Below are 27,817 nucleotides of genomic sequence, written 5' to 3'. Positions count from 1 at the left end.
CAATATAAATTCTGGTTCCTACAGTGCCACCCTATGTTCTTTTTGTAGGTTAATATTTCAAATGAAATAAGGGATGAATCGTTCATAAGCTTGTATTATTCATTTCTACGGAGATGTTTGCAAATCCAACAGTGGCTATTTGAAGTGTGTGATTATAAGCACAGAGCATGTATTGATACATGTGATGTAATGTTCCTTTTCTTGGGCAGGCCTCATTTATCAGAGTAAATTAACAGTGGCATTACATATAGGCCAATATAGGTACAGGTATCACGTCATACAATACAGAGAAAATAATGCACCGCTACTTGTAACTCAACTGTGTTTCGTAAAAAAACATATGTAGGCCTCTATCACAAAATTTACACGTAATGATCGATTTGACAATACAGTATACATCACACCCGGTCCACGTGCGCATGTATATATATATAATATATATAATATATATATATATATATATATATATATATATATATATATGCGCATATATCCATACAAAGGCGATCAACAAATCTGAGTTCTACTGTAAAGCTGGGTACAAATTTGTCAGAACTCCCATTTTCCCATGTTGAATGTGGGCTAAATCAGCAATAACATAAATAAATTTAATGATACCGGGTAGTATCATGGTAATTATTTCCACGTCAATTAAAATGCATAGGCCTATATCATTTGAGTATATGTAAGCCTACGTGTATATTGTATACCAGTACCTGATTGGTATGAGAGGCTGGTAGTTGTGAGGATTTTAATTCTGAGACCGTTCGGAGCCACTATATAGGTCTACATGACGGCGTGTTGTAGCCTACTGGGCCTAAAAATTCGCTCAACAAGCCCACTTATAGAGGAAACCAAAGGTCATAAGGTTATAGGCCTATTGGCTTTGAAACTTATATTTTTTCTAGCCTTTCGAATGTGACATAATCTTAACTTGGCCCTACCTTTCAACACACCCATTAACAACTTTTTAAGATCAATATATAATTCTCAGAATCGGGCCAAAACCATGAGCAACTTAATCATGGACGGAATTTTAGATGATTTACAGTATCGGTGACCATGGAGGTACATGCACGTTGGCCTAGAATATTCAATCTCCATGATAGGCATGTACGGTAATATATTGGCCCATATCATGACATCTATAATCATGGCCAAATTGAGCTTGAATGTAACTTTACAAAACAGTCAGCTGAAAAACCTTCTTAAATTTTCACTCTATCAATACACTGGGTGAAAATTGCTAGTCGTTTAAAATTAGCGAGAACAATTTTCTGACTAGACGAGTGGACAAGTATCATAACGCCGCCGTCTGTCGAATGTTCATTAGACGGGTTGAAAACGCTAACGGCTACATAGTTGCGCTGTGGGTATCTTCCGAAATGGCCAATATATATTGTTATGGTTTTATTTTTAAAGACACAGGAGTATACTCATTCATTTCTATTAATAATGATATTATTTATTATTACTTTTTTTGCATTTATTTATTTTTTTATTGCTCTCTCAAAGCTATCTGGTATGAAACTAGAAGTTGTCTTTTTCCCTGAAGCTGGGCGCATGTGACTGCGCTCGGCTCAACGAGACGTTTGGGCATGCGCATCGTTTCAGTCTGTAAATATGTGATGTCAGATCCGGTGTACGAACCTTCTGTAGATCTCGTACTAAGGTTCAACACTGCAAATCGCTCGTTTACAAAATTATCGTTTAATCGAGCGCTTGTCCAATGAACTCGTAAGCGCAAAAACGACGGACTTGTAGCCGGGAAGAGAGCTTTCTGTCCTGCAATGAGTAAAAATCGTCGCAAAGTTACCGTGGAGGAGAGAAGTCATCCGACGAAGAAGGGGGATCGAAACGAAGCAAACCAAGCGTGTTTGAAAGACTTGGGCCTGGAGCCACTTCATCGAGAAAATCTTTCGAGGGAGAGGTAAGAAATGTTAGTCTGTTCGTTTGTACAATTACGGCGAAAAAAAAAAACAATGGGACGAACGTTTGTATATTGTTGAAGGCAAGTGCAATCTGTGATGCAGGGTTCTGAGACCAGCTGGTTGAGAATGCGTGGCGTGTTATTTTGCGCAGCCATTTACAACAACAACAGCAACAACAAGAAAGTCAACAACAAGACGCAGCCGTAGTCCACTCGGTTAGTTCAGTGATGTATCAGCGGGAGGTGTAAGGACTAGGGTTATATTTACGTGTTGATTTCCACGTGCATTCTGACGTCATTTTTTCCCTACTGTCACGAGCTTTTACTGATTTTTCATGGGTTAATATTGGATGTGGTGATGTTCAATTTGCATACATAGAAAAACAGCATTTATTGTTCTAGTTTCTGTCATGTGTCTCTGTCATTTTTCATGTCATCATACTTTTTTTGAAAGGATTTGCCTAACTTGTTGCGATCTGCTCTGGATTCGAACTTCCATCAAATGGCGTGTCGGGTCCGTAGGCGGTTGCTTTTTACCACTACACCACTTGAGTTGATGTGCTAGAACGTGCTTTTTAGACGTCTTTAAGATAGATGAATATGGTAAGGGTTGAAAGCGCATGTGCATGTGTCACATGCTTTTGTCACGTGAACTTAATCTGAAAAGGCTCTCCTCCATGTATGGCCAGCTTCATTCAGTGAAGCATGAATGAATTGACGTAAGTAGTGACATAGAAAGTTACACGTAAATATAACCCTAGTCATTACAACAGCCGAATCTGCTTTTCATATTGTTCGTTTATCCTAGATGACCTCACTTGTGAAATTGTGACATTTCTTGCAACCATTATGTGGCCGCCATTGTATAAGTGAAATATTCTTGAGTACGATGTAGAACACTAAGGAAATTAATAGAATTGTGACATTTTAGAATTGTGACATGATACGTACGTGGGAAGGTCTGTCAGCAACCTGTGGATGGTCATGGGTTTTCACCAGGCTCTGCATGGTTCCCTCCTACCATGAAGCTGATTCCCATCGTATAAGTGAAATATTCTTGAGTGCGGCATAAAACACCAGTCAAATAAATAAATAAGTAAATAAAAGACATGATACAGATTTCAAACGCCCATCTCGATCCTTCCTATTCATGGCAATAGCTCTCTGCTTATCTGCTCATTTATATGTAATTTTCTGGTGGAAGTGGATCAGTAACAAACAATGCCAACAACAAGTTAAATTTTACAACTTCCAACCAAATTACAGCATTGCAGCAGATTGTACATAATTCCTCGAAATGCAAAATAATTGCCCAGAATTTATGCAGAGTTATATGCTAGATGATAGCTTACACATGCACTACACATCCTTACAGTTGGGCGCATCTTTGAGAGTCAGAATGAATGTGCATGGCACTTCCAACCAAACACAAATTGAAAGTCGAGAGCCTTTATTTGTGGAGAAAGATACGGAATTTGAAGAGACACGCTTTTATATACATCTTTTACAGCAATAAGACTAAGAGTATGTGAAAATAGAATGAAATTGAACTTATCTTGCCTTTTCCGCCCTTGATTTAGATATAGGGACGAGGGTATGCCAGAATCAAAGGGGTCAAATAGTTCTAGGGGTCATATGTATTCTTACTGCTGTTTATCTTTATTTTACAGCTGTAAGTGTAACGAAGATTATTGTATATTCGGTGAAAAATGCATGGTATTTTTGATTCTGCCATTGATTTCGATTATGCCCCTTTGTTTTCTGCATAAATCAGGAAACAGGTGATGCTTTACACTACATTTTGACAGCTTACTTTTGAAATGAATGAATGAATGCTTTGGGTTCAGTGTCGTACTTAACAACTCAAAAAGGAGTCATTAGGTGTGTGTACATATACTGTATCTTTTTATGGCAGGACAAATCCATACTGCTAAAGGACTGCCACCACTGAATTATCATGCCAGAGACACCAGACATTACACTGTGCCAACCAGTCTTGTTTCGTTCTTTCTAAACCCGACTCGGGTTTGGTCCAGGGTGGTCCGACTTCGAGGTGGTCGCTCTAACCATTAAGCCACTACAGCGGTCAACTTTTTTATTTAAGGAATCTTGGCCTAGTTCATCCGTGGACGCCAGTGTGTGTACTGCTTCTTTCTACAGAATTTTGTGGTTGTACACTGATACACAGGGTTTGCTCCGACGTTAGGTTTGGCAAAATTTTGTTCGGCCAAGGATGACCCCAATCCAATGTCAGAGTGCCCCTCATTTAAAAATGTGATGCAGTTGCTGTGGCAGTTTGTCACGGCCTTCAATACAAAAACCACCTATCAAGTACATCTCCACGACCTTACAGTAAATTTGCAGGTGTGATAAACACAATGTTGATCGGTTATTTTCGGGGCCGTGTGGACCAGAGATTTCTTGGTGACTCTTGGTACTGATGTACAGTATTTGACAAGGGCAGGTAACAGGGCAGGTAGCAGCATTCAGTTTTGAAATGAAGTGTGATCTGATGCTGGTTTAAGGCTATCTTTGGACGGGCAAAATTTTGGCAAACCTACTGTCAGATCACCTACTTGTGAGTTTGAAATGTAACTCAGTTTTGACTGTATGTAAGCACCACTGTAGTCTTCTTAATCCATCCCAGAAAGACATGAAAAAGAACTTGTGTTTATAGTGCAGTTAAGTTTGGGTGCCATCAGTACGGACCTGATTGAAATGGTTCTATTCAGTTAGCGTTTGGAAAGCTGCGGAGAGTTTTTTGAGAGGTTGGGATGGACCCTGTGTTATGACATGGATAGTGATCTATGTAAGAATTGTGATTTTTGTTTCAGAGACAGGACGCAGGATTGTACCTGGAGAAATGCCGTAATTGGCTGAAAACAGGAAGCTGTCATTACGGGACAACGTGTAGATTTATACACGGACCGTTCACAAGTGGACGTTCAAAGAGGTAAAGGTCTTCTTCTTTTATTGAGTTTTTCTTTTACATGTACATACATGTAGGATGCCTTTACTGTGTACATTGCATGGTACGGGGATAGAAAAGACTTGACTTAGTCATGCCATAACCAAAACTTTTTATTAGTTGTCAAATGTTACATGTTATATTGGTAGGTTTGTGTTTTAAACCTTGTAGGATGAAACTACAGGAGACAAGCCCATTATGCCCCGGGGGTCCTTCACACGAGGAGAAATTTCATACATGTTGCTAGCACACATCAGTCTACAGGAAAAAAATTAAAGAGATGCGATTTTGGCATTGAATATTTTGTTTAATGCACAGAAAATAAGCATACATTGTACATAAAGGAAACATATTACATTTGCATAGGGAAATGCTTTTTATCTGCGCTTGTTTAGTGGTGGTGGTGGTCCTCCTTCAAGCTATGCCATCTTTATTTCATTGGCTGCCTGTTCTTTGTTGAAGATGTTGAGGAGCTCAGAGGTGTTGGGATATGCCTTCATTATTGTTGCGTTTAGCTTTAAGTGCCATTCTTCCAAGTGGTTGGTAGTTCTGAAACCTTTGTTTTGATGATGATTCCATACTTGTCAGGGAAAGTTCCCCTCCATTCAGGTCTGGACGACGTAGTCTGCCAACTCAGCAGATAAAGTGATTGCCTCACTCATGGTTTCAGACCACACATCATCCACTAGGTGCAGGGGAAGTAATGAAATTCCGTTGATTCCTCGTACAAACTTAAAGTGCTCCGACCCGGATTGGCATACTTTTTGGAGACCGAGGTTCAGGACTGTCTCCAAATCCACTGGCCAGAGTGAAAATAACATCCACTCACTTCTGCATTGGGGAAGACTTGATGTATGGCGTTGTGAGTGGTTAGTTAACTCACAGTCAAGTTGAAAGCGTCTTTGGTTGAAGGCGATACCGTAGGCTGTCATGGAATCCATCATGAGACGAAAAAGTCTCTCCTAGATTGCCAGGAATTTGTTTGGCAAAAGACTGACGACTAGAGGCAACATCCGGCCATTTACAAATGCGTGGAATGCGTAAATTTGCTGGAAGAGGCATGGTGCTGAGAAGTAAATTCAATCTTTGTATATAACTGGGGCCGCCGCTAGATGTTTCAGGTTGGGAACTGTGCTCAGTACCATATTCTGCCACAAGAAAATTCTCACGGCCCAATGTTTTTAGAGCAGTCGAGCGCTTTGTTAGTCACCAAAATGGAAATGGTGACAAGAAAGAATGTGGAAGTTATCAGAAGGCGGGTATGCCATTTGATCTTGACCCCAATGTTGCAGATAAGGAGCGTGCAGGCATAAATGCGCTTAAAAATTAGGTGATACGCATGACAATTTGGGTTTGCACCTAAATTCCTCAAAGCTAGATTTACAGCTGAAGTCCTGTCAAAGTCGAAAGGAGATGGCCGAATTAGTTTACGTGTGCTGCTCTCCACGACGTCTTAGTATTCAGAAACTTAAGGTTACAGCAAAGGCTCTTGTACCACTACCCGCAGTTGTGGAGAATGACTACTGTGATATTTGTATCTGTGACATTCTCTAGCGTTAACACGAAGAAAATGTAGCAGGGGCTAAAAAAAAAAGTGGTCATGTGGGTTACTATACAGCAAGTTCTGCTACTGCACTGCATTAAATCATCCTAATATCGCTCCCAGTGTATGGTTTTAATTCTACACATACTGTCAGTTATTTGTGCTATGTTAAAGTGTCATCCATGGTCCAGTTTCCAACGTGTACATGCATGTGGTTTCTGAGGAGAGAAACTAATGCAATGAAATACAACGATCACAAGAACAGCTTGTGTTCAGAAACACTTTAGGTTTATACTATATACTACCAATAAATAAAGCACAAATAATAAGTATTTGTCTTCTAGCATAGGCCTACATTTGGATTTAGCGTTAAAAGCATATCATGTGTTGATCTCAAAACAGCAGTTGTTCATACAGAAATGTTTCGACAGGGAAAAAAAAATTACCAGTCATATTATGCAAGTTACCATAGAATGAAATATTACTGCAACCCCTGCTATCACAACAAAATGAAAAGGTAAAGTTGTCAGTGAGTGAGTTACTGGAATAAACCTAGTAGGTTTAGGTGTAATAAATGTAGGCCTGTAAGCGTCATTCAGATTCATTTCTTGTGAACAAGAGGTGAAATAATTGATTCTAGAATGTTAAGACAAGTCATAATTCTGGCCTTTGTGATAATATGACTATCTGGTGCAATGGATTCTCTTTAAGGTCATGTCATAATGAGGTGAGGCCAGGTCCTCCATTACAGACAGAATAATTGATAGGCCCTCTGTGGGTGGGGAAGACCAGTGAATTGTACAAGAAGCCAATTGAGCATTAGTTACAAGGAAACTGAAAATAGAAGAAGAGCAATAGACCAATTTGACAGCCCTTGAGCACTAGTTACAATAAGTATGATTAATTTGCCCAACATCAGAAACTTATATCATCAGTGGGAGACTCGAGGACAAGCTACACAAAAGGTCCAAATTGAAGGAGCACCAATTGTTTTCTTGTATGACATTGCGGTGTTTGTGTAGTTCATACATACACCAGTAATTGTCATGTAGTTATGACATGAAAGAAAAGAACGAAAGAGCTGATATATACATGTACATATAGCTCTGGACGATTTTGTTACGGTGGGCGGGGGGGAAGGATTTCCCCATTCCATTCTTATATGTGGAAAAGTTCAGTCTAGGTAATGCTCTGGTACAACCTGTGGTGTAGCAGCAGGATCAGGTGAATATGGTGGATTAGATTAAACATGTATGATCAGTGGATGGCACCTGGCAACTGAAGTTAGGAACTCAGTTAAACCTACATGTAGTTCTCCTAAAGCACAGATAGTTACCTGTACAAATGGGGACAAGTTTTAAGACGGAACAGGTGAATGATCAGTTAAAGCAACAAGTTATTTTGGTTGCCACAGTTGGCCTTTAGCTCAACCGTCCCATCTTTTCCTTGATAAAATAGTGAGCAAACATGCTGAAACCAGACAGAATGTTCAAACTTTTAGCCATAACAACAGACTGAATCATCAGTGCAAAACTTTCACTGCCTTCTATTCGGCATGTCACACAAGAAAGGTTTTCACGATTTTGTCCGCGACTATTAACCTTTAATGTGGTGGTCTGCCTGTAGATTATTGTGGTAGAGGTCATGACAAATGTAAAATTGTGACTACGCTGCCCTAGAGTAGTATGTATGCAGCTCGCCTTGTTCCTGGGTCACCTCAGCTGACTTGGTAAAGGTAAATCGTCGGCTTCAACTTCTAGCGCAGTGTTTATGATCTGACGATTTACAGCCATTTGAAGGAAAATAAATTCATTGCTTCAAACTTTAGCATGCGAGCCTGTAGCGATAACACTTCAGCAGCATTCAAAAGCATGTGTTAGATGAATTTATTGTGCTCGTCATGCTGACCCATCCAGGTAGATGTTTTAACTGTCAAAACCTTAACCCGCACAAAAGACCGGAAGATTGGTCTCTAGTTAAATGCCTGAGGTGCATGTACATGTGTATTTGGAGCTGGGTTACATATTTCCATCATTTTTTAACTAGCTGCTTAGATTTCTTGTTTAGCCGATGCTGTCAGAAGAACGAACTACATAAAGTCAAAATCGCAGTAGAACACATCATTTTCTTTTGTGACATTGCAGTGCCCCTGCACTTCATACTGTATATATTTTATGCGCACACATACACTGATAATTGTGACATAATAAAGGAAAGAACCAATGAGTTCAGAGCTTTGGACTGTCTTGATACAGGCGGGAGTTATTTGAGTTCCCCATTACTGTAGGTATATTACATTGCCTGAGTACTCGTTGTTAGGTCTTGAATCTACAGTACTGCTAACACAAAATTCTAGAGTCTTACCAACTGCCGTATTAATACATGTGTTGTTGTTATGCCTACAAAATGGTGCTCATTTATACTGCATCTCATGACAGGAAGGGGGGTGAGGGAGAAGAGGACAGTGGTGACGAGGGTAAACATAGAAAGCACCGCACGGACAAGGAAAAGCTGAAGGCCAGGAGCCAGTCACTATCCCCAAAGGTAAAGGAAACTGATTCTCAGTGCTCAAGAAACCAGTCCCTACAGGGCTTTAGATTTGCACCATTTTCATTACACAAAGGGGTGTGCCCAAAATAATATAGCTCCTAAAATAAGCTACCATAAATGACCTAAAGTTTCGCACGCGAGTTACTGTCGTTTACTCGTGCGGGATCTGAGTTGGCGGCCAGATGATGACAAAACAGAATGATTAGCCTCGCCGCCGGTTTGATTACCCTGCATAACACTTGGCAGGTCTGGCTGGTAATCCTCACCACATGGGGTCAAGTCACTGACAGCGAGGTGTGTAGGTCTCCTGACTAGAAGGCTTACATGTACATCTCTGAATATACCCATTTGAAGTGGAATGAAGTGGAAGAAAGTATCAAGACAGGCAATGTCTATTACAAAGCTTAAAATTCCAAACACTGTCTGAAAGCGTGACCATGCCAAACCAGGAATGTGCATGCTCAATGTACACTGCAGACGAATTGATTTTTCGGGTAAGGCCTACGTGAAAGTCACCTCACACAGTTATCTGGTGAACGGTTGTCTGCTGAGAGCTCTCATTATGCAACGAATATGTGTACAAATGTATTTCAGCTAGAAATGAATTTCAGTGAGAAATACCTGTCATAGCTTTCCGTGTCCATCTAATTCCTATTTACACTGTAGTTCCAGTACATGTATGCTAGTCTACAAACACGATTTGTTTTGTTACAATTGGAACTGTCCTCCTATTGCAGAAGAGTTACCTTTCCTGCACCTTGAAATCAAGGAACCCCCTAATTAAGCACAGAAAACATAGTTTCCGAAAACAACCACCATTAACTTTGACCCCTTTTTTGGTATCACTGTTTGTGAGGTGTGAGTGCGGCATATCAGGAGTCGGACAGATTTGTTCATGTTGGTGACATATTAACAGTTTGCACAACACTTAATGGCTGTAATGCAAAGTGGAGTGCATGTTTTATGATTACCAGTATGCTTATATGGCCAAGTGCTGGCGACACGTAAGATAATTTTTTTGCCTTTCATCTCCAAAAATAACGCCATGAATGAGTATAATAGGCACCCAGTCAATAAAACCACATTCAACGCAATGAGTCATGGGATACACTTTCTGAGTCGCAAGGCGAAACTTTAGGTCATGTACCGTACCCAAAAGTCATTTTTTACTAAATTCAGTGTGAAAGCCTAATTATTCATTTCTTCCTTAGAGCATTTTAAAAAAAATCTAAAGAAATGTGTTATTAATATTTTTTTATTTGTCCAACTGGATGTCAGAAACTAGAATAAAAGTGATGCCCCAAATTAAAGCACTACCCAAGGAAGCGTGGTGGAATTTTACTACATGCACAAGGTTGATTGACAGTCTCTGAGTGGGATTTCATCAGATTCGCCCATTTCCTGGCTTCTTTTCTTGCCAATTGCGTTTCAGAAGTGCTTGTATTACCATATTCGTGTACATGTAGGTCATCTTACTATGATCATGGAATCATGTGCCTACCATCAAATTCCCCGGTTTCCTCCTCCAATAAAAGCATCTCCTGTATACATGTAAGTGAAATATTCAGGCAGAGACTTACAAGTCAGGAGTGTTGTCAGATATCTGGCGAAAGTCAGTGGTATAGTCTGGGCGCTTAGTTTTCTCCACCCATCAACCTCACCGCCACTTAATGAGTGAAAACTTATTGAGTAGGGTGTTGAACACAAATCTGTCAGCCTCTTGAGAAACAGGACTTTAGAGAATGTACCGAATTGGAGGACTTTATTGGGTCACTTTGTCAAGCTCACAATATTCTTGTCATGCTTGTAATGCCGAGATGCCTGGAAATGGTAGGCATTCAGAAAAATACTTCAAATTATTTTAGAGGTCATCCAGAGGTCATGGCAGAAAGGAGAAAGATGCCAAGATGAAGTCTGCCATTATTGTGAAGAAAAGTGTGGGCGGTGGTGGAGACAGTGAGAGAGAAAGTGATTCTACGCCTTGGGATGGTAAGCACAGAGGTTCTTCCTTGTCAGTATAGGCCACATTGAGAAAGGACCAATAAAGGAGTTTTGAGTTCCAACTCTTTTAAAGGTAAAAAACAATTCTACTATATCATATGACGTGTGAAAAATGTTAGGCAACCTTTGTTGACATCAGTTTACCAATCACTTGTCTCATGGTGTTCCAGGAGCACAAAAGACACCACTTCTTTTAGGGACTTCTCACGTTCAAAGACCTTCAGCTTCACAATTTTCCTCCATTATTTGTCTACTTTGAATTATTTTTGGCAAAATTTCTTCAGACGCCCATTTTATAGTAAATGTGATCAGTAATAGGTGCCTAACATATTTGACAGGTCACATGACTCAGTAGGACCTTTAGTGATAAAAGAGTTGGAACTTAAAATTCCCTGGGATATATTGAGGTTGTAGAGACATTGGGTGTGGGATTTGTAAATGGAAGACCCATATTTACTCACTGTCAGCATGGGCCTACCTTGAGCATGTTAAACCTTGAAATTTGCAGTCTTTATACATGAAGGAAAAGCCATGTTCTGGTCAGCCATCTGTTATGGTTGATTGGGGTGAAGGGGTGTTGTCATGTCTGGTGGATCTGATCATGCAACCATGTGTTAGAAGAGTGACTAGGAAGGGTGTGCTGGGTGGGGATTGAGGTGGAAGGGTGTTATATCTGGTGGTTTTGATCATGCAGCCATGTGTTAGAAAAGTGACTAGGAAGGGCGTGCTGGGTGGGGATTGGGGTGGAGGGGTGTTGTCAACTCTTGTGGTTCTGATCATGCAGCCAGGTGTTAGAAGAGTGACTAGGAAGGGTGTGCTGGGTGGGGATTGGGGTGGAGGGGTGTTGTCATGTCTGGTAGTTCTGATCATGCAGCCATGTGGTAGAAGAGTGACTAGGAAGGGTGTGCTGGGTGGGGATTGGCGTGGGAAATTGACCAACCCAACCAATGTAGTTTTGTCTCCGAAATCAAATTTCAAAGGTGCAAGAATGGTAAGTTGCCCTTTCATGAGCAAAAGATTGAGGAGCCTGAGTATACCATAGTTGGCATTGGGAGTGGCCTGGCATTGGGCGTGGCCTGCCATTGGGAGTGGCCTGCAATACGGGTACACCACGGTTGAATGATCAGTTTGTCAGAGTAACTTTCAACTTTCATGGTTTTTAGCTTTGGTATAAATACAAGGTAATTTTCAGCTTTTCTGCCAAGATGATGTGTGTTTCTTCTTTAACGTTTGAACAGCTTTGGTGGGTCTCTGATTTCGTAGAAGAACAATCTATATTTCTGGTCAGATTTTCTGGTCTTTGTGGGATTTAAATTTGGTTGAAAGACAGCATGTATTTCTGGTGTGATTTTCAGCTGAGGACAGTGCCTTTGATGACCTAGATTACAAGGATGAGCTTCAGCTAGAACAGAAACGTCAGGAGTTAGAACGAGTGTTACGTCAGCTTCAGCCCTCCGAGGAAGAGAGAGAGAATATCACAATTGAGAAAAAGGTAAATACCTGTAGGCTCACTGTATTTACCCTAAACATTCACTTAAAACAAAAATGTATTTTTAGAGGAAAATAAAGGGTTGTGAAACATTACTTTTAGTGCTGAAACTGACAATTTTCCAGTAGGATACCATATTACCTTCCAAATAAACCTTAGATCACTTTTCTGACATATGTAGATTTTGCAAAATGTAAGAAAGAGGTTGACTCAGTCATGGGAAAAATTAGAGCAGATACAATAATCACCCTGCTGTCACTCAATAATTAGGTGGTGAAAAATGGTGTGAAAGTTTTATGTGATTATCAGTATAAATTCACACATGAAGAGTGATTTCTTTGGTAATCAAACTGTTACAACAGCTCGTACAACAGGGCCTGTAACAACAGCTCGTACAACAGAGTTTGTAACAGCAGCACATATAACAGAGTCTGTACAACAGCTCGTACAACAGGGTTTGTAACAACATCTCATACGACAGGGTCTGTAACAACAGCTCATACAACAGGGTCTGTAACAAGAGCTGGTACAACAGGGTTTGTAACAACAGCTCGTACAACAGGGTCTGTGACAACAGCTCATACAACAGGGCCTGTAACAACAGCTGGTACAACAGGGCCTGTAACAAAAGCTCGTACAACAGGGTCTGTAACAACAGCTCATACAGCAAGGTCTGTAACAACAGTTTGTACAACAGGGTTTGTAACAACAGCTCGTACAACAGGGTTTGTAACAACATGGGTTGCAACTACAGCGCATGCAACTACAGCGCATGCGACAGAGTTTGTAGTAACAGCTCATACAACAGGGTTTGTAACGACAGCTCTTCTGAACTATTTGCTTTAAAGAATTTCATGTTCTGCTGAGCTGGCTGATCCTTTGTTCCTTGTTTTCAAAATGTTTTAAAATTTAGGACAGGCTTAAGTCCTACTGTCAAACTGAACTCAAAATTACTGGGAAGTTTTGTCCTTATCTTAAAACCTGGACATGTACCACACTTATATGTACATGTATCTCAACTCAGAATTTTGGGAGGTTTGTCCTAGACTTCATACAAAACTCAACTAATGTAATATTGGGAATGACAATGGTCAGAAATATTAATATGACATTGATGGAAGATACTGGTAAAGGAGAATTTTCAACCACTAAAGTTCTTTTTTCAGAGAAATTTATACACACTATTAGTAAGAAATTGATTCTTAAAGTGATTTGTTTACGTCACAAAAGATACAAGTTTCATAAAACCATGCAAATCATTTCTGTACACCCGATTGTTCTCTCAGAATGTTTCAAAATATTGCTTGCAGTGATCACTGAAAATGGTGAAGAATTAGGGTATTCTTCAGATTTCCTTGGTAATGCGAAACTTAAATCTTTACACAGTTTTGATTCGCTCCACTTTAGCGACTGGTGTGTAAATGTGGTCTGTTTTCTGATGAGACTGGTAACTTACCCTACAGAACCTCTCTCACTCTCTATCTCTATGTTGTATGTAGCAACTTTCTAGCAGCAGCGGTTCATCCAGCTCCAGCAGTGGCAGTAGCAGCAGCAGTTCCAGCAGTAGCTCGGGCAGCCCTTCTCCACCCAGGAAGAAAAGTCAGCGACTTCCAAAAACCCCACCACGTCATAGCAGGTCAGGGATTACGCTTTATGTGGTCTTTAGTGTTTTTGAGCATCATTGTTAGTTTCATAAAAGTTTTTTTGCTTAAGCAAATGTTTTTTGCTTTAAGCAACGTAGTACTAAACTGATGTACTTGCCATTGTAGGACTTTGCAACTACTGACTGATGTACATGTAGTTTATTGAACTGAGGAAGTTTCCTGAAACCCGGCCCTGCCTTCTAACCCTGTAGGAGCGATTGATTGGGTTTTGGGAGAACAGAACCTCTAACAAAGTTTCGTGAAACCAGGCCCTGCCTTGTAACCGTGTAGGAGCATATAGGGGTAGAGTGGTTTTACAGAACTTCTAAGGAAGTTTCGTGAAACCAGGCCCAGCCTTGTAACCGTGTAGGAGCATGTAGGGTAGAGTGGTTTTACAGAACTTCTAAGGAAGTTTCATGAAACCAGGCCCTGCCTTCTAACCATGTAGGAGCATGTAGGGTAGAGTGGTTTTACAGAACTTACAAAAGTTTAATGAAACCAGGCCCTGCCTTCTAACCATGTAGGAGCATATAGGGGTAGAGTAGTTTTACAGAACTTATAAAAGTTTCATGAAACCAGGCCCTGCCTTGTAACTGTGTAGGAGCATATAGGGGTAGAGTGGTTTTACAGAACTTCTAAGGAAGTTTCGTGAAACCAGGCCCTGCCTTCTAACGGTGTAGGAGCATGTAGTAGTAGAGTTGTTTTACAGAACTGATAAAAGTTTCATGAAACCAGGCCCTGCCTTCTACCCATATAGGAGTATGTAGGGTAGAGTAGTTTTACAGAACTTATAAAAGTTTCATGAAACCAGGTCCTGCCTTGTAACTGTGTAGGAGCATGTAGGAGTAGAGTGGTTTTACAGAACCTCTAACAAAGTTTCGTGAAACTAGGCCCTGCCTTCTAACCATGTAGGAGCATGTAAGGGTAGAGTGGTTTTACAGAACTTACAAAAGTTTCATGAAAGCAGGCCCTGCCTTGTAACCGTGAAGGAGCATATAGGGGTAGAGTGGTTTTACAGAACTTCTAAGGAAGTTTCGTGAAACCAGGCCCTGCCTTCTACCCATATAGGAGTATGTAGGGCAGAGTGGTTTTACAGAACTTACAAAAGTTTAATGAAACCAGGCCCTGCCTTGTAACCATGTAGGAGCATATAGGGGTAGAGTAGTTTTACAGAACTTACAAAAGTTTCATGAAACCAGGCCCTGCCTTCTAACCGTGTAGAAGCATGTAGGAGTAGAATGGTTTTACAGAACCTCTAACAAAGTTTCGTGAAACTAGGCCCTGCCTTCTAACCATGTAGGAGCATGTAAGGGTAGAGTGGTTTTACAGAACTTACAAAAGTTTCATGAAAGCAGGCCCTGCCTTGTAACCGTGTAGGAGCATGTAGGGTAGAGTGGTTTTACAGAACTTACAAGTTTCATGAAACCAGGCCCTGCCTTGTAACCATGTAGGAGCATGTAGGAGTAGAGTGGTTTTACAGAACCTCTAACAAAGTTTCGTGAAACCAGGCCCTGCCTTGTAACCATGTAGGAGCATATAGGGGTAGAGTGGTTTTACAGAACTTCTAGGGAAGTTTCGTGAAACCAGGCCCTGCCTTCTAACGGCGTAGGAGCATGTAGGAGTAGAGTTGTTTTACAGAACTTATAAAAGTTTCATGAAACCAGGTCCTGCCTTCTAACCGTGTAGGAGCATGTAGGGTAGAGTGGTTTTACAGAACTTACAAAAGTTTCGTGAAACCAGGCCCTGCCTTGTAACCGTGTACTAGCATGTAGGGTAGAGTGGTTTTACAGAACTTACAAAAGTTTCATGAAACCAGGCCCTGCCTTCTACCCATATAGGAGTATGTAGGGTAGAGTGGTTTTACAGAACTTACAAAAGTTTCATGAAAGCAGGCCCTGCCTTGTAACCATGTAGGAGCATGTAGGAGTAGAGTTGTTTAGATGCTTATCTTTCAATCACTAGGAGACATGAGGTTTCAGCCCCTGAAACAGGAAGTTTCCGCCACTCCCATTTTTCACAGACGACAGTGAAGGAAAAGCTCAAAAGTCAGAACGGACAGCCGTCTGTTCCAGAACAGACGGTGTCCAGTGCGTGAACATGCCTCTGGCTACAGGGTATGCCTACTGTGTTGTACGTCCAATCAGCTGGACTGCTCCTTTTTCTGTTCCTGACCAAGCTGCCTCTCTGCAAAAGTATGAAGATTGGCTGCCCAACAGCTGGAAACTTCACTCAGCCACCAGGACAGCAGCTTTTGTTACAGTCTGTTCATACAACTGAGCACTTTACTCTCTAAACTCCATTTACTAATCTAATGTGCACAAAAAAGAAAAAGATAATATTTTACAGCTTCCTGAGGCAAGTCTTTAATATCGCTCAAGCAGATGCCGCATGGTAATGGGTGAACATATGTCAACTTGTCAACACAACAACTACACTTGCAGGCCTGGTATCAGCCTCTTGAGACAGCAAACCATCCTTGTAAAAACTGGAAAATTTGCCTCTAAGATAATGTATTTGAAACAATGTTGAAGTTCTCATGCTGGCTGTCGCTGTCCTATAAGTGAAATATTCTTGAGTGTGGCATAAAACACAAATCAAATGAGGTTGAGGTATCAGTCTATATAAGCGACTGAGTATTCAAACATAAACAAATGCGGAGTTGGCACTGTATGCAAATCGCAGTAAAGGGACCTGTCAATCACTTCAACTGTAAACCCGATCCGACCACGGATGTATAGTATGATACCTTCAGTGGTTATGAAATCACTTAACTACACCCAATTTAACCTTTTTTGTGGTGGTTTAATTCACTGAAATGCCCAAGGTACAACGAAATAAATATAATCAGTTTGCATATGTATAAACTCATTCTATCTGTCGTTGAAAGTTGTAAGTAATTCACGATGGAGGTGTATGTGAAATCATTGAAGTCCGTCTGCCAGACTAGATTTGGAGGGAGATTTCGCAATGATAACAAGACAACAAGTCACATCAAAGGAGAATTCCCTCTCCATTTAGGGCAAGCCAGGCATTCTGTTCCCATCCGCCCAGTTTTGTCACCCTCAGTAGCTGACGATGAGGCTCAGAAAGGTGTTTCTTTACATACATGCGCAAGTGTATAGGCCTACATGTGCGTGTTGTTTCTGTCATAAGTTGTGAATAAACAAAACTCTGTCCAAGGATTTAAGTCCGTGTATGGTCGACAATCTGGATGTACAGTTTGACTACTGGAAGAAGTGAAGGTGGTGTATTCAATCATGGTTTACAAGTGTTTTATCAGCCATAAGGAAAGTTTCTTCTCTATGTGTATCCAAATATAACATTCAAAACATTTCAAACATGAGTCTAAATTAGCAGCTATTCCCTCCTCATATTTTCATATTTATTATATCTAATGCTTGATAGTGATATAGCCCACATTGGCCCTCCATAAGGACCCCTTCAGTACAGGCCAAGGTGTGGGAAAATTTCCTAATATAGTCAGACTGAGCGCCAAAACCAAACAGTTGTGATTATTCGAAGGGATGGGTCAGGAAATGTTACAGTAATACTCTCATTTACAGTAATACTATGTTTAAAAATTGTTGCAATGTACTAGTACATGTGTGTAAAGCTTGTGATAGGTGTATTTCTATGTTTACATCCATTTCCACGCTTGCCATCACCATGTTCAGGTATGACAAATCACACATATTTAAAACCAAGCTTGCAGTGTGGATGTTTCAGTCTGCAGTTGCTTTCCTTTCACCTAAATATTTTTTTTATTGTTTGGTTGGACATGTAAAATGACTTGGACATTCTCCAGTCTTTGTCGACTTGTTGTAGCTCATGTGTGATTGCTTGTTTGAGAGTGACTTGTCTCCTATCAAGCCACATCCCATGCATGTGGCCGATCGTTTGGACTTGCTGGTTATGCCTACATATGCAGCCGTCCGCTTCTAGAGATTGGACATAAACGGCATAGATCCTACATGTGTGATGCCCCTGTGGCTGTTTTGGAGAAGATGTACATTTCCTGAACTCCACCCATCATCGACTAATGCAATGTGCATATTTCTGCATTCTATATTCATGTTCTGTACTCCTGAAAAGACAGGTTGCAGATTTGTGACTTGGGAGGGCGCAGATCTGTATAACTGAAAACTGAGCCAGGGAGCATGAAACAGATCATTTTTAGAAGAGTTAAAAATGATGACCTCAAATGGACTCCAGGTCATCACAAAGATATCTTTGTATCATGAAAGTATTCATTATGCTTGAACACATAAATATCTACTTCCATATTGTTTAGCAATGCCTATAAATTGAATCACAACTTCAGTCACTGTAGATAACCTGAAGTTTTTGTAAAGGTTATCACATCTTGAAGAGCTTGAAATATCAGATATTTTGATCCTCGAGGGTGCCACACTACTGGTCATGAAACTGACAAATATATCTGCAAAGCAGTCTTCACGAGCCATTTATACCTCGTATTTCTCAGATCTCCACCCCGGCATTATGGCAAGTCCCCTCCTCACCCTGCAAGGACACCACCGTCACAGATGGAACACTCTTCACCCTACAGGAACAAGGCTCCCCCTCTCCCGGACAGGTCAAGATCTTCCCCTAGTCGTGACCCATCCCCTCTCAGCCTGCGAGAAAGACCATCAAAAAGGGAGACATCACCACCCCCTGCCCAGCCTCGAGAACGAAGCCCTCCTGGAAGTCCCCATCGTCCTCCTAGCCCTCGACACTCAGCCAGTAGTTGGAGCCCGGAGAAAGGCGCTGGTCACGGCAACAAGGGAGGCAAACTTGGGTATGCATACAGAGATCAATACAATGCAGGTTTTAGCCAGGGTGTGCCGCAGTTTCCAAGTCCCGATATTTTGGTAAAATTGTCCAAATTAGAGAAAATACAGGCAGGGCTGTAGATTTTTCTGAATCGAACTCAACACCACATGATTCTTGAGTACGACGCAAAACACCAATCAAATAAATAAATAAATTAGTAGGTCAGTGAGAATTCAATATTTATTCAATCCTGGTGTTGGTGTTGACCCATTTATTTACTAAATTCATGAGATATTGATAGTTTTATTTTCACATTGAATTAAGCAAAAAATGTGAGTTACTTGTTTTTGGCCAATTTGCATTGGACTGGGAGGATCATTGCATCATAAGACTGGAGGAAAATAAAGTCTTGTTTTAGTCCGTTAAAGATTAAGTCTCCTTTGTTGCTTTAACACACACAGTTGTTTTGTTTGTCCTTGCAAACTGATATTCAAGTGAATTGGTTTTAAACTGTTTACATTGTTTGGTAAATATTTGCATTGCCCAGGTTGGGATTTATTTTAATTTTCTGATATCAAGAAAATAAGTAAAACAGAGCTTCACTCTTCAATCCTGGACCTAGACTTTCACAGAGAACATTGAAATATTTTTGACTACAGTGTAAAACACCAATAAATAAATAAATAAATTAATCAAGAAAAATTCCTTATTAAAAGGTGATTTATGGAGTTGCTAGACATGTCAAAATAAATGTCTGTGATTGTTTAAGTATGTTTTCATTCCTTTTCCTACACATAAATATTTTCTTTTAAAATGGTGTTGCCTTAAGGAGAATTAATTTTTAACTTACATCTCTTTCTGGCATGTTCTAGTGGGAAAAAGAAGAAGCTGGAGAAACAGAAGGAGAAGTCTAGATCTCGTCTGCCTCACATGTCCAGCCCTCCGGAGTGGGAGCAAGATGTCAAGGACAAAGACAGGGACAAGAGAAGGTAGGCTGTATTGGCATGTATCTAGTAAGCACACCTTTATTTATTTTTTTGTTTTTGTTTTGTTTTTTTTCACCATGATGTTAATGCATACCTGGGAATTCGCCTTGTGAGAATCCTTTAGAACCGGATGTGAATCTAGTACTCTAAAAGCAGTTGATCAGAGTTAAGCAGTTGATCAGAGTTAAGGTTTTTTTGCATATAAAAGTAAACAGATTTTATGGATTCTATGTTGATAATTCTAATGATTTTAAACAGGGTATAATTATGTTGTAAATTTATGTATGTATTATTATTTACTGTTTTTTTTTTAATTATTATCATTTTTTGAAGGTGAAACCAAGGGCATTCCTGTACATGTAGTTTTTGGTTTATGACAAAGTGAAGCCCCAGTATTGGCAGTTGGGTGATATACATGTACAATGTAGTTGTCCAATTAATGCATCCAACTTTGGAAAATCTAAAGTACTTCACTCAAAATTTCAGTTCACTTTGAAATTGTTATTTGTTATGTAACAAGGTCAAAATGTTGCATGACAAGGTAAATTCTGAGCAAGTTATTACAAAACAAATTTTGACTAAAATAACGGATAGGAACATACCGAGTTTAATTGAAAATTTGATGTAAATCTGATCCTGGGGCCCATGCTTTACCAGAGGGACCCAGAGAGAAGACTGCTAGACTCACTTCGTCATTCACCAGTATGGTGTCAGTATGTGTAGGAAAGTCTGTCAGTAACTTGCCAGTAGGTTGACGGTTTATCCTGGACTCTCTGATTCAGGAAAAAATGTCTTCAGTATGTTACAATAAGACAAATAAGTAAAGTAAATACAAATTGGTAAGGTAGGGAGCAGACCTGGTTGTGCAAGAGATGACGGTCAGTGTTTGTCAAATTGATATTTTCAGGCTGTCTGGCGGTGAGAAAGACAAATCAGGTCACCGAGAAAAGCACAAACGAAGAAATCGGTCGCCTGCACCAGAGGAGAAGCCAAAATCTCGCGGTGGTGATGGCAGCCTGTCCCCCAGACCAAGATCTCGTTCTAAACCCAAGGCTATTCATTCACCGTCTCCAGAGGCAGATCGTAAGAGGTCAGAGGGCAGCAGTCGCCATGAAGCTGGCTCTGATTACAGCTCTCCTGTTCCCAAGACATCGCGAAGGTCCGTCTCTCCGGTGAAGGAACGCTCTAAACGTGGGAAGAGGCGGGGGAGAACATTGTCTGTCTCACCACTGAGAATGAAGAAACTGTCTCCAGTACCAAAGAGTAAGGACCTTCCAAAAGAAATCGAGAAAGAACCGAAGAAAGAAAAGGTGAAGGGTGGTTCCGTGGAACATGTTTTCCACCAAGAGAAACCCCCTGAACAACTTATGGCCAAGGAAAGGTCAAGAGGAAGGTCACCTACCCAGGCAACTGTTAAGGCTGAGAAGCATAAGAAAAAGAAAGACTATTCAAATGTGAAGAAGAGGCATGACTCTCCGGATATCACCCCTCCTCCTAAGCACTCCCGCAAGAGGAAGGATTCTCCAGAAACCCCTGTGAAACAGTCGAAGAGAGCTTCCAAAGAGAGAGGTGGTCCAGAAACACCAGGGAGACGCTCATCGAAGAGCAAGTCTGGCAAGCGTAAGGAGGGACGTAAAGGTCAGAAGGGCCAAGTAGACTGGGAGCAATCACCGAACGAACCAGAGGAGAAAGGACGAAGTCGTGTGATGGCTGAGACCTCGAGGTTGCGCCCCAGCTCCCCTGAGCTCCCACCTTCCAGGGGAAGGGACAAGCGACATTCATCCCCTCAGGACTTTGCTGCTCGCTCAAGGAGTGGGGATTCCCGCCGCCCGGGCACACCCCAACGCAGACCCGAGAGCCCTCCAGAAGTGTTTCGCCCAGGGATGAGAGGTTCGCCGCCGCGCTTTGCCAGGAGTTCACGGGATGATCCGGCATTCCCCTCCAGTATGCGTCGCCGTGGAGATGACGAATTCAGCCGACCTCCTGGATCCTCATCACCCTCAGGCCGTAGAAGCCGTGAAGGTCGTTACCGTGATGACTTCGAGCCTGGCCTGGGACGCCGAGACCTGGACCCTGATGGTCCCGGAAGACTGGAGCGCTTCATGGATCCGCGAGACCGGGAACGCCTGGCACGATTCCCAGACCTTCGGCCACCTCTCTACGATGAAGGGCCGACTTCCCGACTGGAACAGGAGCGCCTGTTTGAGATGGAGCGAGCTCGATTTGAGCGTGAGACTGACAGACTAAGGGGTCGTGAAGGATTTGAGAGGGAGAGGTTTGGCAGAGACAGATTCTCGGGACGTCCTGACAGGTTTGATGATGGTAAGGAGTCCTGCATAGATCCCATGTCACAACTGTTTTCCTGACATTGTAAAACATTAAGGTTGTTTGTGTTTTGTTTGTTTTTTCTTTCATTTTCTAATGTTTCACAAGATTCAGTGTTGAATTAGGGCTTTGTAAATTACCTGTCAACCAGAATTGTGATACAGGGTGGCTTGGCATGTTCCTTGAAGTTTCCCAGACTTATAACCACACATCGACTTGGTTATGATGAAGATCTCAGTTTATGTCCAGTGACCTTCCTCTACAAGAGTAGGGCCATTTGATTTACAACTGCATGTAAACTTGTTACATGCAGTTGTAGGATTGTAAACACATTATTTCTTGAATTTGTTTGGTCCTGTTTACCAACGTGAAAGTGTATTTGGAAAACCCTTATAATATTTTTGACCTTGACATGGACCTATTTTTTCAAGGTCGACAGGACCAGTGTAAATCTTTTTCTTTTTTGTTACCCTACATGTTAAAGTACGTGTACGATAGAAATATGAAGTAAAAACAAACATTATGTTTCATTGATACTGTAATTGCCACAGGTAGAGGAGGGCCCCTTGTTGGCCGTGACCCCCGGGGTTTGGGGGTCTCAGCACCCCCGTGGGAGAGGGATTTTGGTGGTGCAGGTAAGAGTAGACTCTGAAATTCCTCAGTTTACCTCAGCCCATATGCATATATACATGTACATTTGATTGAAGTGTGAAATTTGTGGTTCATGGTTATATGCGGAAATGAGCTAGTTTTACAGAAGATAAATCAGCCACATTAAGCCCCCTTCATCCCCCTCTGAACCAAATAAAGAAAATAGAAAACGCTATCTATAAAGAAGAAAAAATAATAAAAAAAATAATTCAGATTCTTCAAATGTACATGTATCTTTGTTCAGTTGAAAAAAAAAGAACGAAAAAAAACATCACTAAAAAATAACAATAAAGTAATTCAAATTGTTTAGATGTATCTACATTCAGTTGAAAAAAAAAAAACAACCATCAGCTAATGAATGTTTTTTTAATGGAAGTTTTGTTACGGCATTGGGAACGTGTTTAAAAGATAAATGGATGGTGTAGCGCCTCATTGGCAGTGATTCAGCGATGTCATGTGTATAAAGATGATTTCTCTGTTCATTAATTCAGTGATGTCATGTGCATAAAGATGATTTCTCTGTTCATTGATTCAGCGATGTCATGTGTATAAAGATGATTTCTCTGTTCATTGATTCAGTGATGTCATGTGTATAAAGATGATTTCTCTGTTCATTGATTCAGCGATGTCATGTGTATAAAGATGATTTCTCTGTTCATTGATTCAGCGATGTCATGTGTATAAAGATGATTTCTCTGTTCATTGATTCAGCGATGTCATGTGTATAAAGATGATTTCTCTGTTCATTGATTTAGCGATGTCATGTGTATAAAGGTGACTTGTCTGTTCATTGATTCAGTGGTGTCATGTGTATAAAGATGATTTCTCTGTTCATTGATTCAGCGATGTCATATGTATAAAGATGATTTCTCTGTTCATTGATTCAGCAATGTCATGTGTATAAAGGTGACTTGTCTGTTCATTGATTCAGTGGTGTCATGTGTATAAAGATGATTTCTCTGTTCATTGATTCAGCGATGTCATGTGTATAAAGATGATTTCTCTGTTTATTGATTCATCGATGTCATGTGTATAAAGGTGACTTGTCTGTTCATTGCAGCACTGAGCTCGCGCGGCTTGGCAGGGGATCGTTTCCCAGGAAGAGGTAAATCTAATTTTAACCGACAGTCAGGGCCTAATCTGGCATCAGCAGGGCAGGGGGTGGAACCATCAGTGAAGGGCACCTCATTGTTGAATATTTCGATTCTCATACATTTTTAAGGGCCTTGGTTCCTAAGGTTGACCTCCACCCCACATGCACACCACCCCACATGTACACCACAACACGTACCTAGCCCGAACCTTCAGTCCTTGGATGGCTTGTATTTACTCATATGCAGAGAACATTAAATTTGGGCGAATTGGCGTCCCTTTCCCACAGTGGTGAAAGCAATGAATGCCTTTAACTTCAGTTGTTTAGGTTTAAAGTTGGTAAATTTACTCAAATTTGATGTTGAATCCAGAATCAAGAAGGAATATTTGACTTCAGTGTGAAAGAACTTGGTTATGAAAACAACAAAGTTTTTAAACAGCAATTAAAATTGGAAATGTACGCCCTGAAGCAGGTGACGAAAATTGGACCTACGATAATTCAGTTAGCAATATGCGGGCCGGGAATTACTTTCAATTTACTTTCAAAAAAGAAATGCCCACCGACCGAACCCACTTCAAAAAACAGGATTTGTTACCCGCAACAAACAACTTTTTAATGATGGTCTGGGGTAGCTATGATACAATGTGATGATCAGATGCATGTCATCCCGGATGGCAGAGTTCTCTACATATCAGTAAATACAAGCCATCTAAAGACTGAATTTTCGGGCAAGGTACGTGTTGTGGTGTGCACGTGGGGTGGAGGTCAACCATAGGAAATGAGGTCCTTAAAAATGTATGAGAATCGAAATATTCAACAATGATGTGCCCTTCACCGGTGGTTCCACCCCCTGCCCTTCTGAGGTCAGATTAGGCCCTGGTATGAAGTATTATGACAGGAGAGTGACACCCAAAGGTCGAATGATTTTTGGCGTTACCCAGTTAGTTTGTTGTGAGCTGGTTAAATTTGTCTAAAAATTTAAAGAAAAAAAGAAGGAAAAAACTCCACTAATGTTTGACATTGTTTAGTTACTGTATAAACTCAAGAAAATCTGAATACTGAAAATCGTTACTGCTGAAGGTCATTTTGACATAGGATACTCTGTCTAAAACATGATACTGTACATTTTGACAAAAGATAGCCTCTCTGTAAAACAAATCCCATTACAGACATACATACACATGTAGTGAATGATTTGGCAGAAGTGCTAGCTGATCTGTTCTACAATTTCTGTGAAATTCTTAAGTGCCCTACTGTGAACTCTGGCTGGCAGCAACCTGCCGGCTGGTCGTGGGTTTCCTTTGGGCTCTGCGCATTTTCCTCCCACCATAATGCTGGCCGTCTTCTGAGTAAAATATTGTTGAGTACGGCGTAAAACACCAGTCAAACAAATGAATAAATTTTATGAATGTTGATTTCATATTGCATCCAAATGTATTCTTTACTGGTCAAATTCGTTGAGGATTAAGGCCAGCATTAAGAAATCTTAACCTATTTAAAGGTTATTTTAACAAATGATAGCTTGTCTAAAACTTGAAACCACATATTTTCTTGGGAATTCAAACTGTAGGCCATTTTGACAGCTCACAGCCTATGTGACATGTCGAAAAGCCCAAATGCATATTGCTTACTGATTTAAACCTCGAAGGCTATTTTGACAGAAGATAGCCTGTCAAAAACTTGAAGTCATACATTGTTTACGTGTGTATTGCAAGTGTGCTTTGTGTTCAGGTGGCTATGATGATGATCTTCCTGATCGGCTTGGTCGCCGTGGTGACTGGGAAGGTCGCCACCTGGACTTCCGGGATGAGTGGGGGCCACGGGGGCGAGATGACCGGCGCGGCGATCTGAGAATGGGGCGACGCGGGGAATTCCTTGACATAAGGGATGGCCGCCGATTCGAAGACCCGGCAATGTTTCGGCGAATGGACAGGGATGAAATGCTGCGTCTTCGTCTGGAAGGTGACTATAGAGATCGCCGTGAACCAAGTAATCCACGGGACAGTCTGTATGTGGATCTCCGCCGCGAGGAGAGAGGGGACCGCCGCGATGATCGCCTGGAGCGTGGGGAGGAGGCATTTGAGCGAGGACGTCGAGACGATCACATGGACGAAAGGCTTTTGCGAAGAGATGAACGCATGGACAGGAGGGACAACTTACGGTATGATGTCCAGATAAACAACAAAGATGTAATAGTTCTGTGACCGTTACAGTTCTGCTTTGTACTGCTAAGAGAGATTTTAAAAAGAATCTATCTGTGTAAGAGCATGTTTTACAGAGCTTCTGAGGAAGTTTCAGGAAACCAGGCTTTGCCTTCTAACTGTGTGGAGCATGTAGGGGTAGAGTAGTTTTACAGAACTTCTGAGGAAGTTTCAGGAAACCAGGCTTTGCCCTCTAACTGTGTGGAGCATGTAGGGGTAGAGTAGTTTTACAGAACTTCTAAAGAAGTTTTATGAAACCAGGCCCTGCCTTCTAACCGTGAAGGAGCATGTAGGGGTAGAGTAGTTGTACAGAACTTCTGAGGAAGTTTCAGGAAACCAGGCCCTGCCTTCTAACCGTGTAGGAGCATGTAGGGGTAGAGTGGTTTTACAGAACTTCTGAGGAAGTTTCAGAAAACCAGGCCCTGCCTTCTAACCGTGTAGGAGCTTGTAGGGGTAGAGTGGTTTTACAGAACTTCTGAGGAAGTTTCAGGAAACCAGGCCCTGCCTTCTAACCGTGTAGGAGCATGTAGGGGTAGAGTGGTTTTACAGAACTTCTGAGGAAGTTTCAGGAAACCAGGCCCTGCCTTCTAACCGTGTAGGAGCATGTAGGGGTAGAGTAGTTTTACAGAACTTCTGAGGAAGTTTCAGGAAACCAGGCCCTGCCTTCTAACCGTGAAGGAGCATGTAGGGGTAGAGTAGTTTTACAGAACTTCTGAGGAAGTTTCAGGAAACCAGGCCCTGCCTTCTAACCGTGAAGGAGCATGTAGGGGTAGAGTAGTTTTACAGAACTTCTGAGGAAGTTTCAGGAAACCAGGCCCTGCCTTCTAACCGTGAAGGAGCATGTAGGGGTAGAGTAGTTTTACAGAACTTCTGAGGAAGTTTCAGGAAACCAGGCCCTGCCTTCTAACCGTGAAGGAGCATGTAGGGGTAGAGTAGTTTTACAGAACTTCTGAGGAAGTTTCAGGAAACCAGGCCCTGCCTTCTAACCGTGTAGGAGCATGTAGGGGTAGAGTAGTTTTACAGAACTTCTGAGGAAGTTTCAGGAAACCAGGCTTTGCCTTCTAACCGTGAAGGAGCATGTAGGGGAAGAGTTGTTTTACAGAACTTCTAATGAAGTTTCTTGAAACCATGCCTTGCCCTCTGACTGTGTGGAGCATGTAGGGGTAGAGTAGTTTTACAGAACTTCTAAAGTGTGGCAATTTCATGTTGGTACCGTACAGTGACCAAAGGTTGACACTGTGACTTGCTGTTCCTTATAGCCTACACATTGCTAGTACATTTAATACCGCCCAGACCTGTGCAGCTGCTTGGAAGTACCACACAATTTAAAGGGAAAGAAGACACTAACGTGAAGTGTATGTCAGATGAAATACCATTAAACACATTCCTTAAATCCCATTAAAAACAAAACAATGTTATAGAAGAAACTGACTGATTGGGCTGCAATAAATTTTTGACATAAAAATGACTAAAGGTCCTGCATCACACTAGCACCTTCTCAAAGGATTGCAACAGTTTCACCTCCTCCCCATTGAATTCTTGGCAGTGTTTAAATTTGCATTTTGCTCTTTCAAAAATGGGGCATTTGTTTCCACCTATTTGATGATATCTTGAATATATATATATATATATATATTTATATATATATGTTAGTTGTAATAGTT

At 41.2% G+C, this 27,817-nt stretch overlaps 1 protein-coding gene across 1 annotated transcript in view; it reads left to right on the top strand.

Moving 5' to 3' along the window:
• The first annotated feature begins 1,654 nt into the window (after positions 1–1,654).
• Positions 1,655–27,817, top strand: part of LOC135479006 (zinc finger CCCH domain-containing protein 13-like) — a 43,794-nt gene continuing 17,631 nt past the window's right edge. Inside the window, 13 exon segments of the mRNA XM_064758704.1 lie at positions 1,655–1,821; positions 1,824–1,930; positions 4,765–4,883; positions 8,880–8,985; positions 10,857–10,980; positions 12,348–12,484; positions 13,981–14,117; positions 18,608–18,922; positions 19,770–19,886; positions 20,791–22,205; positions 22,760–22,843; positions 23,920–23,964; positions 25,684–26,113. Of these exon segments, the coding sequence (XP_064614774.1) occupies positions 1,791–1,821; positions 1,824–1,930; positions 4,765–4,883; positions 8,880–8,985; positions 10,857–10,980; positions 12,348–12,484; positions 13,981–14,117; positions 18,608–18,922; positions 19,770–19,886; positions 20,791–22,205; positions 22,760–22,843; positions 23,920–23,964; positions 25,684–26,113 (3,167 nt within the window). The 5' untranslated portion in view covers positions 1,655–1,790.

The sequence above is a fragment of the Liolophura sinensis genome, chromosome 12 (assembly GCF_032854445.1).
Source record: "Liolophura sinensis isolate JHLJ2023 chromosome 12, CUHK_Ljap_v2, whole genome shotgun sequence".
Lineage (NCBI taxonomy): Eukaryota > Metazoa > Mollusca > Polyplacophora > Chitonida > Chitonidae > Liolophura > Liolophura sinensis.
Note: the sequence above shows the minus strand (reverse complement) of the source record. Positions and strands in the feature narration are given on the sequence as shown.